Source organism: Pimephales promelas, chromosome 13 (assembly GCF_988280905.1).
Source record: "Pimephales promelas chromosome 13, fPimPro1.hap1.1, whole genome shotgun sequence".
NCBI classification, from domain to species: Eukaryota; Metazoa; Chordata; class Actinopteri; order Cypriniformes; family Leuciscidae; genus Pimephales; species Pimephales promelas.
Window position 1 is genome coordinate 4,472,262 of NC_142781.1, and position 14,331 is coordinate 4,486,592.

General features: G+C 44.7%; 1 protein-coding gene across 1 annotated transcript in view; it reads right to left on the reverse strand.

Moving 5' to 3' along the window:
- Positions 1-14,331, reverse strand: part of rngtt (RNA guanylyltransferase and 5'-phosphatase) — a 187,266-nt gene that overhangs the window by 20,671 nt on the left and 152,264 nt on the right. Inside the window, exon 14 of the mRNA XM_039664323.2 lies at positions 221-287. Coding sequence (XP_039520257.2) covers positions 221-287 — 67 coding nt within the window. The remainder of the gene's footprint in view (positions 1-220; positions 288-14,331) is intronic.

Here is a 14,331-nt window from a genome sequence, read left to right on the forward strand (position 1 = left end):
TCCCTTTAAAGGCGGCACATGTTTAGAGGCCTGTTCCCGTACAGAGCGCCCGATGACGCCTCGAGCTGCGGATCAGTGTTTCGGTAAAGACCTCGTGTGTGTGACGCACTGTTCACCTGTCTGTCTGAAAAAGCACATCATGTAAAGAACACTTGAATATGACACGACTATCTTTAGCAGCGCCTGTACTTGCAAAGAAGCAAAGCAATGTTTCTCTCACCTTCATTTGTGCAAAGGGCATGTCATAGCTCCCCACGTACAGGAGACCCACCATCTGCGGGATCAGCCTGGAGAAACACACCAAATAAAGAGCGAAATTAAATTTCACATCCGGAAAAGCCAGCGCTGTGATATTCCCCAAGACAGCGCGACTCTGGGAAATAATAGCAGCTCCGCTATGGAGGATGTCCTCCGATACTGCCATGTAATTATCCGGGCTTCATAATCAGTGCCTGGAAGACCTTCACAGTCGGGATTCGGTTCCCAAACACAGAGGCGACGAAGGCTTAATGATACGAATGAGTGTTTTTGAGGACAAGGGTCTTAACATCCAAAATGACTTCGAATGGGATGACGGTAAATGTGGCACTGATCGAGTCACTGAAATGAATGCATAAAATCGAATTAATTAGTTCTGAAAAAAATTATTAACGCATTTAAAGCGTGAAATGTAGGTCATCTCACATTTCACACGGCTGATTGCTGACAGATGCTGTTATATGCACCTATAATTCAAGATATTGGGGCAAAATGTGAGCTTTTCTCATATCACATGATATAAGCAAGTTAAGCAGTATCAAACGACAGATGTTTTTGTTCCTCATAGCTTGAGTGCAAATGTGATGCTGATTTTATACAACAGTTAAATAATTAATAAAGTTAATAACGTGTTATATTTTAGACACAATATTGTGTTTTTGTCAGTGGAAATATGACGTATAAAGCCACAGCAGAACGATTGTGATGACTTAGTCATTTAGACACTAAAACTCAGCTCTACTTTCGTATTTATAGAATTATTTTATTTAAAAAATAATTTCCTATTCCACAATAGTAAAAAAAACCATTAAAGGTAAAGTTGAAAAAAAAAGAGAAAAGTATGGTCAGTTTACTCACCCTCATGGCCATTGTTGCCTAAAAGTTTGTGTAATAAATTCTATGTTGAGTCAAATATAATATCTAAAGCTACTTTTTGTAATGTCTATATGATTAATTTTCTTTGATACGGGGGAAAACTCAGTCTCATTTAAGAGATTAAAGACTCCATCTTTGATATTTGGCCACTGTTTAAGATTGAACTACTGTAGGTTGCAGAGACATTCATTTCTTATGTCAGGAGTGAACAATTATCTTAAATTGTTTGATATTTTGAAAAGAATATCAACACACATATGAATTCATAAACCGTCCGCTCGTGTTTATTTGTGTCCTGTACACTTCTGAACCCAAAGACACATTAAACGAGAAGATAAACTGCATACGCTGCATATAAAATGCTAAATATAACATATTTCAACATCATTACATGACTAAAATCCACATTGGATCGTAATTGGAAGTTAATACAAACATTCAATGGTGGTTTAAAGCGAGTTTTGAGTAAAAGTGTGAAGCTCTAGCCAGGAGTCGCTCTATTTCATTTCTCATTTGTTTAAAGATTCACGTAAGGTCCCAAGAATATACTTTTTTGTGAAAGTGGTGATGATGATCCAGAATAAGGGCTAATAATGGCAGAATACAGACAAAAGAATAACGCTCAAAGAATAAGTGGTTTAAGTTTAAGATTAAGTGGCAGTGTGTGAAGGTTTGTGGACTGAGAACAATAGACACAGATAATAGACCACAGATAGTGTTGACAGGGCATTTCATTATCAGCCTTTTCTAAACTCACATCACATGATCTTACAAAATGCTTATATATAATATAAATTAAAGATCGAATGGGATTCACTTTAATTGTGGATATAAGTTGTTATACCAAATCTCTCTCTATATATATATATATATATACGGAGGCGTATTGCATTCACTTGAAGAAAAAAAAATCTACTCTGTTTTTTTGAATTAATGAGTTAATTTTTCATGAGAAAAAAATTTTTTCTCTGTTTTTCTGAATTAATGAGTTAATTTTTCAAGAGAAAATTTTTTTTGCTCTGTTTTTCTGAATTAATGAGTTAATTTTTCATGAGAATTTTTTTTGCTCTGTTTTTCTGAATTAATGAGTTAACTTTTCATGAGAAAAAAAGTTTTTCTCTGTTTTTCTGAATTAATGAGTTAATTTTTCATGAGAAAAAAAATTTTTGCTCTGTTTTTCTGAATTAATGAGTTCATTTTTCGTGAGAAAAAAGTTTTTGCTCTGTTTTTTCTGAATTAACTCGTTAATTCAGAAAAACAGAGCTAAAAAAAAAAAAAATTCCATGAAAAATTAACTCGTTAATTCAGAAAAACAGAGCAAAAAAAAAAATCCATGAAAAATTAACTCATTAATTCAGAAAAACAGAGCAAAATATTTTTTTCTCATGAAAAATTAACTCATTAATTCAGAAAAACAGAGCAAAAAAAAAAAATTCCATGAAAAATTAACTCGTTAATTCAGAAAAACAGAGCAAAAACTTTTTTCTCATGAAAAATTAACTCATTAATTCAGAAAAACAGAGCAAATTTTTTTTCTCATGAAAAATTAACTCGTTAATTCAGAAAAACAGAGTAGATTTTTTTACTTCAAGTGAATGCAATACGCCTCCGTATATATATATATATATATATATATATATATATATATATGAAGAGTTCAAATGCAAAAAGCCTCTAAATGCCATTTGAAATTTTCTTCTAAAATGACCATTTTTATCAAGCTTGTATATTTAAGTTCAGTAATTTCACTTAAATGACAAATAATAGGTAATCTTCATTGCCATATATATATATATATATATATATATATATATATAAATGTATATAAATAATTTTAAATTTCTATAATTAATTAGATTTAAAAAATGTAATCGCTTGACAGCCCTAATATATACGTAAGTGTATTGCATTCACTTGAAGAAACAAAATCTTCTCTGTTTTTCTGAATTAACGAGGTAATTATCTCAGAATTACGAGATATATTTTTCTTGAAAAACATTTTTTTTACTCTGTTTTTCATAATTGAGAAACTGAGTTTCTCATAATTTTTGAGATAATCAAGTCATTAATTCAGAAAAACTTTTTCCATGAAAAAATATCTCGTAATTCTGAGATAATTAAAGAATTAAATATCCAGTTCGAAAGAACAAATTCTGAAATGAAATTAAAATCTTTATCGGAGAGAATATTAACATTTAGCTTTGTATATTAAACACACACACAGATTAATTCATTAAACAGTTGGGCTACTTTTGCCCCCCTGACCCATATTTAGACGAGAAACAACAAAAAAAGTGATTTATGATCAATGATTAAAAAAATACAACAAAATAAGTATATTAATGTGTGTATACCACAATCACATATTCAATATCTTTGAATTATCCTCATTTCCCCAGCCAATACTAATCTGCATATTGAAAAGCCATAATAAACATCAACCGGACTGCGAATGAAATGATCTCATCACATGACAATCTACTCTAAATGATTCATCTGACTGAAAAAGTAATAAATGAGGACTGGAAATGGATTCAGAATTAGAATCAATGATCATGGCAAACGTCTTTAATTTGGCCGTGCACACTGCATCAGCGGAGGTCTATAATGGTCCCAGCTGTTCACACACGCACACGCCCACCAAAATGTGTTACCATCCAAAATAGTAGTAAATCACCGGGGAGGAGACCGGATCCAAACCCTGACACTGAGGGCTAAAGAACCGCCTGCCAGTCAAGCTAATGGTGCAGTTTATTTGGAGTTGGCTGTTTTTAGCTTCTGTTCCTGAGAACCGCTGATTCTGTGCCTTTGAAATGCAGATCACCTCGCAGCGTTTGGCAAATAATGAAACTCGATGTAGTTGTTTCCATGGCCGTTGGAGATCAACTTCAGTGTGAACCAGACCTCAACATCAAGCCTCAACCGGCGTGTGTGTTGGACGTCCTGTCTCTTGTGTACTTCACACTGCTGTGTCAGAAATGCTGTAGCAATGTGTGAACTGCTGAAAAGTGCATTTCTCTCTCCCTATTAAGACCATCAAGCTCAACCATCTGTGGACTGCTCGAAAAAATCATTTAGGAGTATGGGGTCGTCTTTTTCACTCGATGATAATGTTTCAGAGGACATTCTGTGAAATGTATTCATGAAACACCTGCCTGGACGAACTGGATGGCTGTGTGTCAATCTGTGAAACTGCCGGATCACAAACGTAAAGTCCTGTTCACACTGACAGTGATTCAATGGTTGCCACGGTATCCAAGTGTATCGGTCGCCAGATCACTCTGCAATATCATTGGTTGTTGCTGTAGTGTGTTCTCATTTGCATAAGGAGAAATAAGAGCGTCCTCATAGAAAAGGAGAAAACCTGTTCAAAACACGTACCAAGTTCTTATGAATGTACTCTCTGCATTCAAGTTGGGTTTGTATGGTTTCCTCAAAAAGTCCATCATTTTTCATGTATACTCTTAGTATAATTCATCTTGGATTTGAATCACTATTTCCTAAAAAAGTATTTATTTCATAAAGCTATTGGAATGGCAACCAAGGACATCATATAACCTGAAGAAACCTTGTCATAGACGCATCAAACACTCTGAAATATTAAAAGACTTTTTAATTACTTTTTCAATTGACCTTGACACACAGTCATGTGGGTCTACAGGTTTCACTATATCTTTTTTTTATATATACAGCACATTACTTTTAATAGGAGCTGGAGAACTTTTCTAATATTAATGTGGGTCCTAAAGGTCTTGCCTGATCATAATCCCTTCTTTTTCCAATGATGAGCTTTTCTCTTTTGTTAAGTCTCATAGCCCTCTTTCTTCAAATCTCCCTCTTTCTTCTCCCATTATGAGTGGTCACGCCCCCTACTGCTGATTGGCTCACTCTGTCCCCTCCCATAATGAGTGGATACATCCCCTAAAACTGATTGGCTCACTCTGTCCCCTCCCATAATGAGTGGGTACGCCCCCTTCTGCTAAATGGCTCACTCTGTCCCCTCCCATAATGAGTGGATACGCCCCCCTTCTGCTAAATGTCTCACTCTGTCCCCTCCCATAATGAGTGGGTACGCCCCCTTCTGCTAAATGGCTCACTCTGTCCCCTCCCATAATGAGTGGATACGCCCCCCTTCTGCTAAATGTCTCACTCTGTCCCCTCCCATAATGAGTGGATACACCCCCTTCTGCTAAATGGCTCACTCTGTCCCCTCCTATAATGAGTCGATACGCCCCCTATTGCTGATTGGCTCACTCTGTCCCCTCCCATAATGAGTGGATACGCCCCCTACTACTGATTGGCTCACTCTTTCTCCTCCCATAATGAGTGGATACGCCCCCTTCTGCTAAATGGCTCACTCTGTCCCCTCCCATAATGAGTGGATACGCCCCATACTACTGATTGGCTCACTCTGTCCCCTCTCATAATGAGTGGGTACGCCCCCTTCTGTTAAATGGCTCACTCTGTCCCCTCCCATAATGAGTGGATACGCCCCCCTTCTGCTAAATGGCTAACTCTGTCCCCTCCTATAATGAGTCGATACGCCCCCTATTGCTGATTGGCTCACTCTGTCCCATCCCATAATGAGTGGATACGCCCCCTACTACTGATTGGCTCACTCTTTCTCCTCCCATAATGAGTGGATACGCCCCCTTCTGCTAAATGGCTCACTCTGTCCCCTCCCATAATGAGTGGATACGCCCCCTACTACTGATTGGCTCACTCTGTCCCCTCTCATAATGAGTGGGTACGCCCCCTTCTGCTAAATGGCTCACTCTGTCCCCTCCCATAATGAGTGGATACGCCCCCCTTCTGCTAAATGTCTCACTCTGTCCCCTCCCATAATGAGTGGGTACGCCCCCTTCTGCTAAATGGCTCACTCTGTCCCCTCCCATAATGAGTGGATACGCCCCCCTTCTGCTAAATGTCTCACTCTGTCCCCTCCCATAATGAGTGGATACACCCCCTTCTGCTAAATGGCTCACTCTGTCCCCTCCTATAATGAGTCGATACGCCCCCTATTGCTGATTGGCTCACTCTGTCCCCTCCCATAATGAGTGGATACGCCCCCTACTACTGATTGGCTCACTCTTTCTCCTCCCATAATGAGTGGATACGCCCCCTTCTGCTAAATGGCTCACTCTGTCCCCTCCCATAATGAGTGGATACGCCCCCTACTACTGATTGGCTCACTCTGTCCCCTCTCATAATGAGTGGGTACGCCCCCTTCTGCTAAATGGCTCACTCTGTCCCCTCCCATAATGAGTGGATACGCCCCCTACTACTGATTGGCTCACTCTGTCCCCTCCCATAATGAGTGGATACGCCCCCCTTCTGCTAAATGTCTCACTCTGTCCCCTCCCATAATGAGTGGATACGCCCCCTTCTGCTAAATGGCTCACTCTGTCCCCTCCTATAATGAGTCGATACACCCCCTATTGCTGATTGGCTCACTCTGTCCCCTCTCATAATGAGTGGGTACGCCCACTTCTGCTAAATGGCTCACTCTGTCCCCTCCCATAATGAGTGGATACGCCCCCCTTCTGCTAAATGTCTCACTCTGTCCCCTCCCATAATGAGTGGATACGCCCCCTTCTGCTAAATGGCTCACTCCGTCCCCTCCCATAATGAGTGGATACGCCCCCTACTACTGATTGGCTCACTCTGTCCCCTCTCATAATGAGTGGGTACGCCCACTTCTGCTAAATGGCTCACTCTGTCCCCTCCCATAATGAGTGGATACGCCCCCCTTCTGCTAAATGTCTCACTCTGTCCCCTCCCATAATGAGTGGATACGCCCCCTTCTGCTAAATGGCTCACTCTGTCCCCTCCCATAATGAGTGGATACGCCCCCCTTCTGCTAAATGTCTCACTCTGTCCCCTCCCATAATGAGTGGATACGCCCCCTTCTGCTAAATGGCTCACTCTGTCCCCTCCCATAATGAGTGGATACGCCCCCTTCTGCTAAATGGCTCACTCTGTCCCCTCCCATAATGAGTGGATACGCCCCCCTTCTGGCTCACTCTGGCTCACTCTGTCCCCTCCTATAATGAGTCGATACACCCCCTATTGCTGATTGGCTCACTCTGTCCCCTCCCATAATGAGTGGATACGCCCCCTACTACTGATTGGCTCACTCTTTCTCCTCCCATAATGAGTGGATACGCCCCCTTCTGCTAAATGGCTCACTCTGTCCCCTCCCATAATGAGTGGATACGCCCCCTACTACTGATTGGCTCACTCTGTCCCCTCCCATAATGAGTGGATACGCCCCCTACTACTGATTGGCTCAGTCCGTCCCCTCCCATAATGAGTGGATACGCCCGCTACTACTGACTGGCTCACTCTCTTTCCTCTCATCATGAGTGGACATGCTCCCTACGGCTGATTGGTTCTCTCTCTCTCCTCTTATCATGAGTGGACATGCCCCCTACAACTGATTGGCTCACTCTCTCTCCTCTTATCATGAGTGGACACACCCCCTACTGCTGATTGGCTACAAGTGTGTTGTGGTGTTCGGTCCGAACCACTTTTAATAGTTTTTTTAAAAACTTGCTTACTGCACCTTTAAGGTTGTCTTTTTAATTAAAGACTTGCAATTCATCTCCCCCTCAATATATCAGGACAGCTGAACCATCCAGATTTTAATAAATTGGAAAAATAAAAAATCGTCTAAATTGCCCGGTCTCGTGCAGAATAAAAAAATGGTCAAGACACATGGGACCCTTGAAAATGGTCAGAGAATGGAAAATGGAGGGCAGCCAAGCAGAAAATGGGACGATATTTCACGCTTTAACAAGTCCAGGACTCCAAAGGAGAGTGTTATAGCGTTGGCATGTTTCAACTTCAGCCGTGTGACAGAAAAGTCCCGATGTCTTGTCATAGAAAGCCTTTGGAAAAACTTGAAAACACCAAATCGTTCAATGCTCAAACTTTGAATGGTTGTGAACAAAATCATCTCCGCTTTGTCAAGGATATGAAAAATATAATATCTTCTGATGGTTTGTGTTTTTTCTCTGCACAAACTCTCCCTCTCCCCACTGAAACTGAGCTTTTTTACTGTAGAATTACAAGGTCAGTGGAGATGTCACCGCTGTAGTTCACTTAGGTACAGCATCAGTCCAGCTCCTCCTTACACTACAGCGCGTGGAGAAGGTTTGAGTTTACTTCGCTCTTTCAGGTTGAGGCAACAAAGGCTTTTTAAATGCTAGAAGATCATTGAAACATGTTCTGAAAGAATTCTTACACACGAAGCGCGTTTGTGGAGCAGCTCGACTAATGAAATGTTTATCTGTTTTCAAACCGCACAAATTCATTTCCTTCAAAATTGTACCAAGCTGCTCTCATTACCGCTCTCCAGCATTCAGTGCCGTCTATGCAAAGAGTCAGGGGTTCTTGTATTATTTTACCCATCTCATTTCAAAGCTCTCGGCAAATACAGAGGGCATGGTGAGAGGGAAAAACACTCACAGATAAAGAGAGAGAGAGATCTGTGTGTGTGGGAGGAGAGAGGAGATGTCATCTTTCTCAGTTTCTCAGGAAGTAACCCCGCTAATGACCCGAGCGCTCGCTGGCACATCTGCTGTGGGAAACACAGGACTCTGCGATGCTTCCTTGACACACACTGCCCTTTGGCTTTCACAAAATATATATTAAACAAACGCTGGACAAAAAGGAAAGACTTAAACATGTTAATCAAAGCTTAGAGCAAATTATCCACTGGGTAAAATCCTAACGATGATGTAGACACGTTTACTCGCGCAGTCATCAGAATCAAGCTGATATTGGGCTTTCTCTCTCTCGAGTTAAGTCTTTATTTTGAAGGAGGGGGGGGGGGGGCGGCTCCTTTCTTGCCAGTGTTGGATCATTGTGATATTATTGCCATTGTTTACAGGTGCTGGACTCTGTTGATCATGGACTACTAAGGTTTATTACTAATTCAGAAGCCATTTCCATTATTGTTGACAGAAGTCTCGGGTCGGATGGCCTGCGTTGTCTTCCCGTAGACTTAAACACTGGTACATATTGATTTATAAAATGACTCTGGGTTTGCTTACCTCTTATTGACAGCAGTATACCATATTCAAAAAACACTCTTGTTTTTATAAATATCCTGAAAGTCCACACACACACACACACTAGGGGTGGCACGGTTCACGAAACCGACGGTTCGGTTTGTATCACGGTTTTAGTGTCACGGTTTTCGGTTCTGTACGGTTCTTGTCATTTTTTTCTTTGAATCTTTAACACTTCAGAAATGTACTTCATCATGTGATATATAGCTTAATTATCCACACTTTAGGATACAGTATAAAAAAAATTATATTCATGCAATCATGCACAAACTGAATTTGACTCTGAATGTGACTTTAAGCACATTTTGGGACTATCTCAGAGGAAAGCTACAGTAGGTGAGATTTTGACACAGCAAGAGAGAAGAAATTGACATGCTTTTCGTTTATTTGGCAAAAAAAAGGAGAATGTGTATCACTATCTCTACAAGAACTTGTGCATTTTTATCACACAAATCTTATTTACACAAAGAAATTAACTTGCATTTATGAACTGACAACTTTTGTAGCTCTTACAAAAATTCTATCTTTTAAAAGAAAAAAAGAGGAACTACACTGTCTTTTATGAATAAGTCAATATACATGAAACCTCATTGCCTATAATTAGGCTATAGAAATAGCAAAGGCCATAAACATAAAGTGAAAAGTTCAACCTCAACACAAAAAACAGTATTAACAATGCTTTTATTCCCAAAAAGTGAGGGTACCCTTTTTTCAGTTTAAATTTAAGTGCAGGATTTGGAAACATTTGACTGAAGCTCTTATCTAAACATAAAGTGCCAACGTAACGTTATATTAAAATACCATAACATGAAATCAAAAATGTCCCCACACACCGGACTTATAGACTTATATATGACGCTGGCGCATCCTCCAACTCCCTCATCTCTCCCACTTGCCATTTCTCCGCGTGCCGTGACCTGCAGCGCTCCATACTCCACTTTTACTGGCTTGTTTATTAACTTGAACCGGCGCTGCACAGAGCGATCGGTAATGACATCAAATACCGCGAAAGTGAGTGACGGAGCCGTCGTTCCCGCTCTAGTGTGATGTTATTCACCGGTCGCTCTGTGCAGCGCCGGTCCAATTCGAACAAGCTTATGTCGCGCGAAAAGAAAACACACGTCACTTACGGGCACGAGGTTACATTGCGCATGCGTCGAACCGTGAGACGCACAGACGCTCCGAACCGAGACAAGCGAACCGAACGGTTCGGGTGTTTTTTCATGTACCGTGCCACCCCTAACACACACATATAGGTGAAAGGGTGTTTAGTTATGCTGCTCCGTTTATGTGGAACCAGTTAAAGGGGTGGTTGGGAATTTTGGACATTCTGGCGTTCTAATTGATTTGCGTTTGGTAAAACTGTTTTTAATGGCATGCTAAAAGTTACCGCTGACTCGCGCTAGCCTAGCACCGCCGAACTATGCAACTGGGTCGACTGGATGAAATTTTTTTAAAACGGCTCACTTGGAAATGAGGCCCGATGTCCAAAATTCCCAACCACCCCTTTAAAGGTTGTATCAGCGATTGTGGGTAACGTCACTTCTGCTTGTGTTTGAAGCGAAACCCCTCCCCCCGTTTCGTGCATCATGAAAAAACGATCATACACGCGCATTTCTAAAAAAGCGACAAAAACGTCTCGGTTACGTATGTAACCCTCGTTCCCTGAGTAAGGGAACGGAGACGTTACGTCAGAAGTGACGGAGATTGGGGGTTTCGCATAGAAAGCCAATCCTCTTCGAGTATTAAAACACGAGCCAATGGCATGCAATGCCTTGGGGCTGCGGAAATTTGCATAGCGTACTCCGCCCTACTCCGTGAGTATAAAAGGAGGAAGTGAACGCAACCGCAGTATGTCTTCGCTGAGGAGCCAAGACTGAACTCGGCCTCTACCCAGCGGTACAGCAGAAGTGGCAGGGAGACGTAACGTCTCCGTTCCCTTACTCAGGGAACGAGGGTTACATACGTAACCGAGACGTTCCCTATCGTAGTCACTTCGAGTTACGTCAGAAGTGACGGAGATTGGGGGTCTGTGCCATCACGCCATCTTCAAGCTGTCTTCCAGTGCCCTGCGAAAGACTGAACCCCCGAGCCTTACCTCTTTTTTTTTTTTTTTTTTTTTTTTTTTTTTGGGGATCCGACTTTGACACAGGATTACCAAGGTACACTGGGAAACATATCCCGAAGGGGACATGCTACCAGCTGCCTACCGAAGGGAGGACTTAAGAATACACATATGGCCACCTAGGGACACATATGGAACACTGGAGTACCAACCGCAGGTGGTTACTGATTTAAACTCCAGGGGTGGCAGATGGCTTGCCAAGGGAAGACACATGCTCAGAGAGGCTTACAGTGGATAATACACATGAGACGGTTACCATGGGGAACCGTGCGCATGGAGGCACCTAGCTAGCATCCAGAGCCACGCAGTGGTGCCCGCATCGTCGGTGCTGGAGGACTCAAGACTTCAATGGAAGAACTGAGGAAATATCGCACTTATCCAGTCCGGGGAGTGGAGTGGCGAGCAAGCGAAGACACCTGAGCGGATCCAGAACTGGCCGAAACGAGTACGTGAGAGGATACCGGCTCAATTCGCAGATTATAGAATCTGGCGAAGGTGTTGGGTGTCGCCCAGCCTGCAGCTCTGCAGATGTCTGTTAGCGAGGCGCCGTGCGCTAAAGCCCAAGAGGAGGCTACACTCCGAGTGGAATGGGCCGTCACACCAAGGGGGCACGGAAGGCCTTGCTGCTGGTAAGACAAAGCAATGGCATCCACTAACCAGTGGGACAGCCGTTGCTTTGAGAGAGCCCTTCCCTTCTGGCTCCCTCCATGACAGACAAAGAGCTGGTCTGAGGTCCTGAAACACTGCGTTCTGTCGACATAGGTGCGGAGAGCACGTACCGGACAGAGCAGTGCCAAGGCTGGGTCTGCCTCCTCCGGGGGCAGCGCTTGCAGGTTCACCACCTGGTCCCGGAAGGGAGTGGTGGGAACCTTGGGCACATATCCAGGCCGGGGTCTCAGGATCACGTGAGAGTAAGCCGGCCCGAACTCCAGGCACGCTTCGTCAACGGAGAATGCGTGCAGGTCCCCCACCCTCTTGATGGAGGCCAATGCAACCAGGAGTGCTGTCTTCATGGACAGAAACTTTAACTCTACTGATTGCAAAGGCTCAAAGGGATGCCTCTGCAGAGCACTTAAAACTACCGAGAGGTCCCAAGAGGGTACGAGGGGAGGACGAGGCGGATGCAGCCTCCTCGCTCCCCTCAGGAACCTGATGACCAGGTCGTGCTTCCCTAAGGACTTACCTTCCACTGCTTCATGAGAAGCGGCAATGGCCGCGACGTAAACCTTAAGGGTGGAGGGCGACAGCCTGCGCTCCAACCCCTCTTGCAGGAAGGAAAGCACGACACTGATCGAACATCTCCGGGGGTCTTCTCCGCGAGAAGAGCACCAATTGACGAAGAGGTTCCACTTCAATGCATAAAGGTGTCTCGTGGACAACGCTCTTGCGGAAGTGATGGTTGCCGCCACCGCAGGTGGCAGCGAACTCAAACCTGCCTCGTCCCGTCCAGGAGCCACACGTGCAGCCTCCAGAGATCGGGACGAGGGTGCCACAGAGTGCCCCGTCTCTGAGAGAGTAGGTCTTGTCTCAGAGGAATAGGCCAAGGAGGTGCTGCCGCGAGGAGCATGAGATCGGAGAACCACGTCTTGGTGGGCCAGTAGGGGGCTACCAGCAAGACCTGCTCCTCGTCCTCCTTGATCTTGCACAACACCCGTGCAAGGAGGCTCACTGGGGGAAACGCATACTTGCGTGGGCCCCGTGGCCAGCTGTGCGCCAGCGCATCCGAACCGAGAGTGCCCCAGGTCAGAGAATAAAACTGGGCGCAGTGGGCTGAGTCCCGGGAGGCGAACAGATCTATCTGTGCCTCCCCGAACTCTTTCCAGATCAGCTGGACCGACTGGGGATGGAGTCGCCACTCGCCGGAGATAGGGCGGACCCGAGACAGCTCGTCGGCTGCCCAGTTCCGGTCTCCAGGAATGTGAACTGCACGAAGGGACCTCAGGTGCTTCTGACTCCATATCAAGAGGTGGCGGGCGAGCTGCGACAACCGGCGCGAGCGTAGACCCCCCTGGTGGTTGATGTACGCTACAGCCGTAGTGTTGTCTGAGCGGACAAGCACATGCTGGCCCCTGAGCAACGCTCTGAAGCGGTGCAGGGCGAGCCGTACTGCCAGCAGCTCGAGGCAATTGATGTGCATGAGGCGCTGGGCCCCCGTCCAGGAGCCGGCGGCTGCATGCCCATTGCACATGGCACCCCAACCCGTGGTAGATGCATCCGTGGAGACGATGAGATGCCTGGAAACTCGCTGAATAGGGACGCCCGTCCGTAAAAAGCTGAGGTTCGACCACGGGAAGAAGGTTCGCCGGCATGTCGGAGTCACTGGGACTCGGAGCGAGCCGCGATGCCATGCCCACCTCGGGACTCGATCGCGAAGCCACAGCTGAAGCGGTCTCATATGAAGCAAACCGAGCGGCGTTGCCGCGGCCGCGGATGCCATATGCCCCAGGAGCCTCTGAAAAAGTTTCAGTGGAACCGCACTCTTGCCCTCGAACTGACGAAGACAAGTCAGCAGTGAGTGCGCGCGCTCGCTCGTGAGCTGCGCGGACATGGCGACCGAGTCTATCTCCACGCCGAGAAAAGAGATCCTCTGCACGGGGCAAAGTTTGCTCTTTTCTCGGTTGACCCGAAGGCCCAGACGGGCTAGGTGCCGGAGCACCAAGTCTCTGTGTTCGCAAAGCTGAGCTCGAGAGTGTGCTAGTATCAGCCAGTCGTCGAGATAATTCAGGATGCGAACCCCGTGTTCGCGAAGGGGAACAAGGGCTGCCTCGACGATCTTCGTGAAGACGCGAGGGGACAGAGCTAACCCGAATGGGAGAACGGCGTACTGATATGCCTGGCCCTCGAAGGCAAACCGAAGAAACGGTCTGTGTCGAGGTAAGATGGACACATGGAAGTACGCGTCCTTCAGGTCGATCGCTGCAAACCAATCCTGATACCGAACACATTCGAAAATGCGTTTGGCCGTGAGCATTTTGAACGGTAGTCGATGGAGAGAAC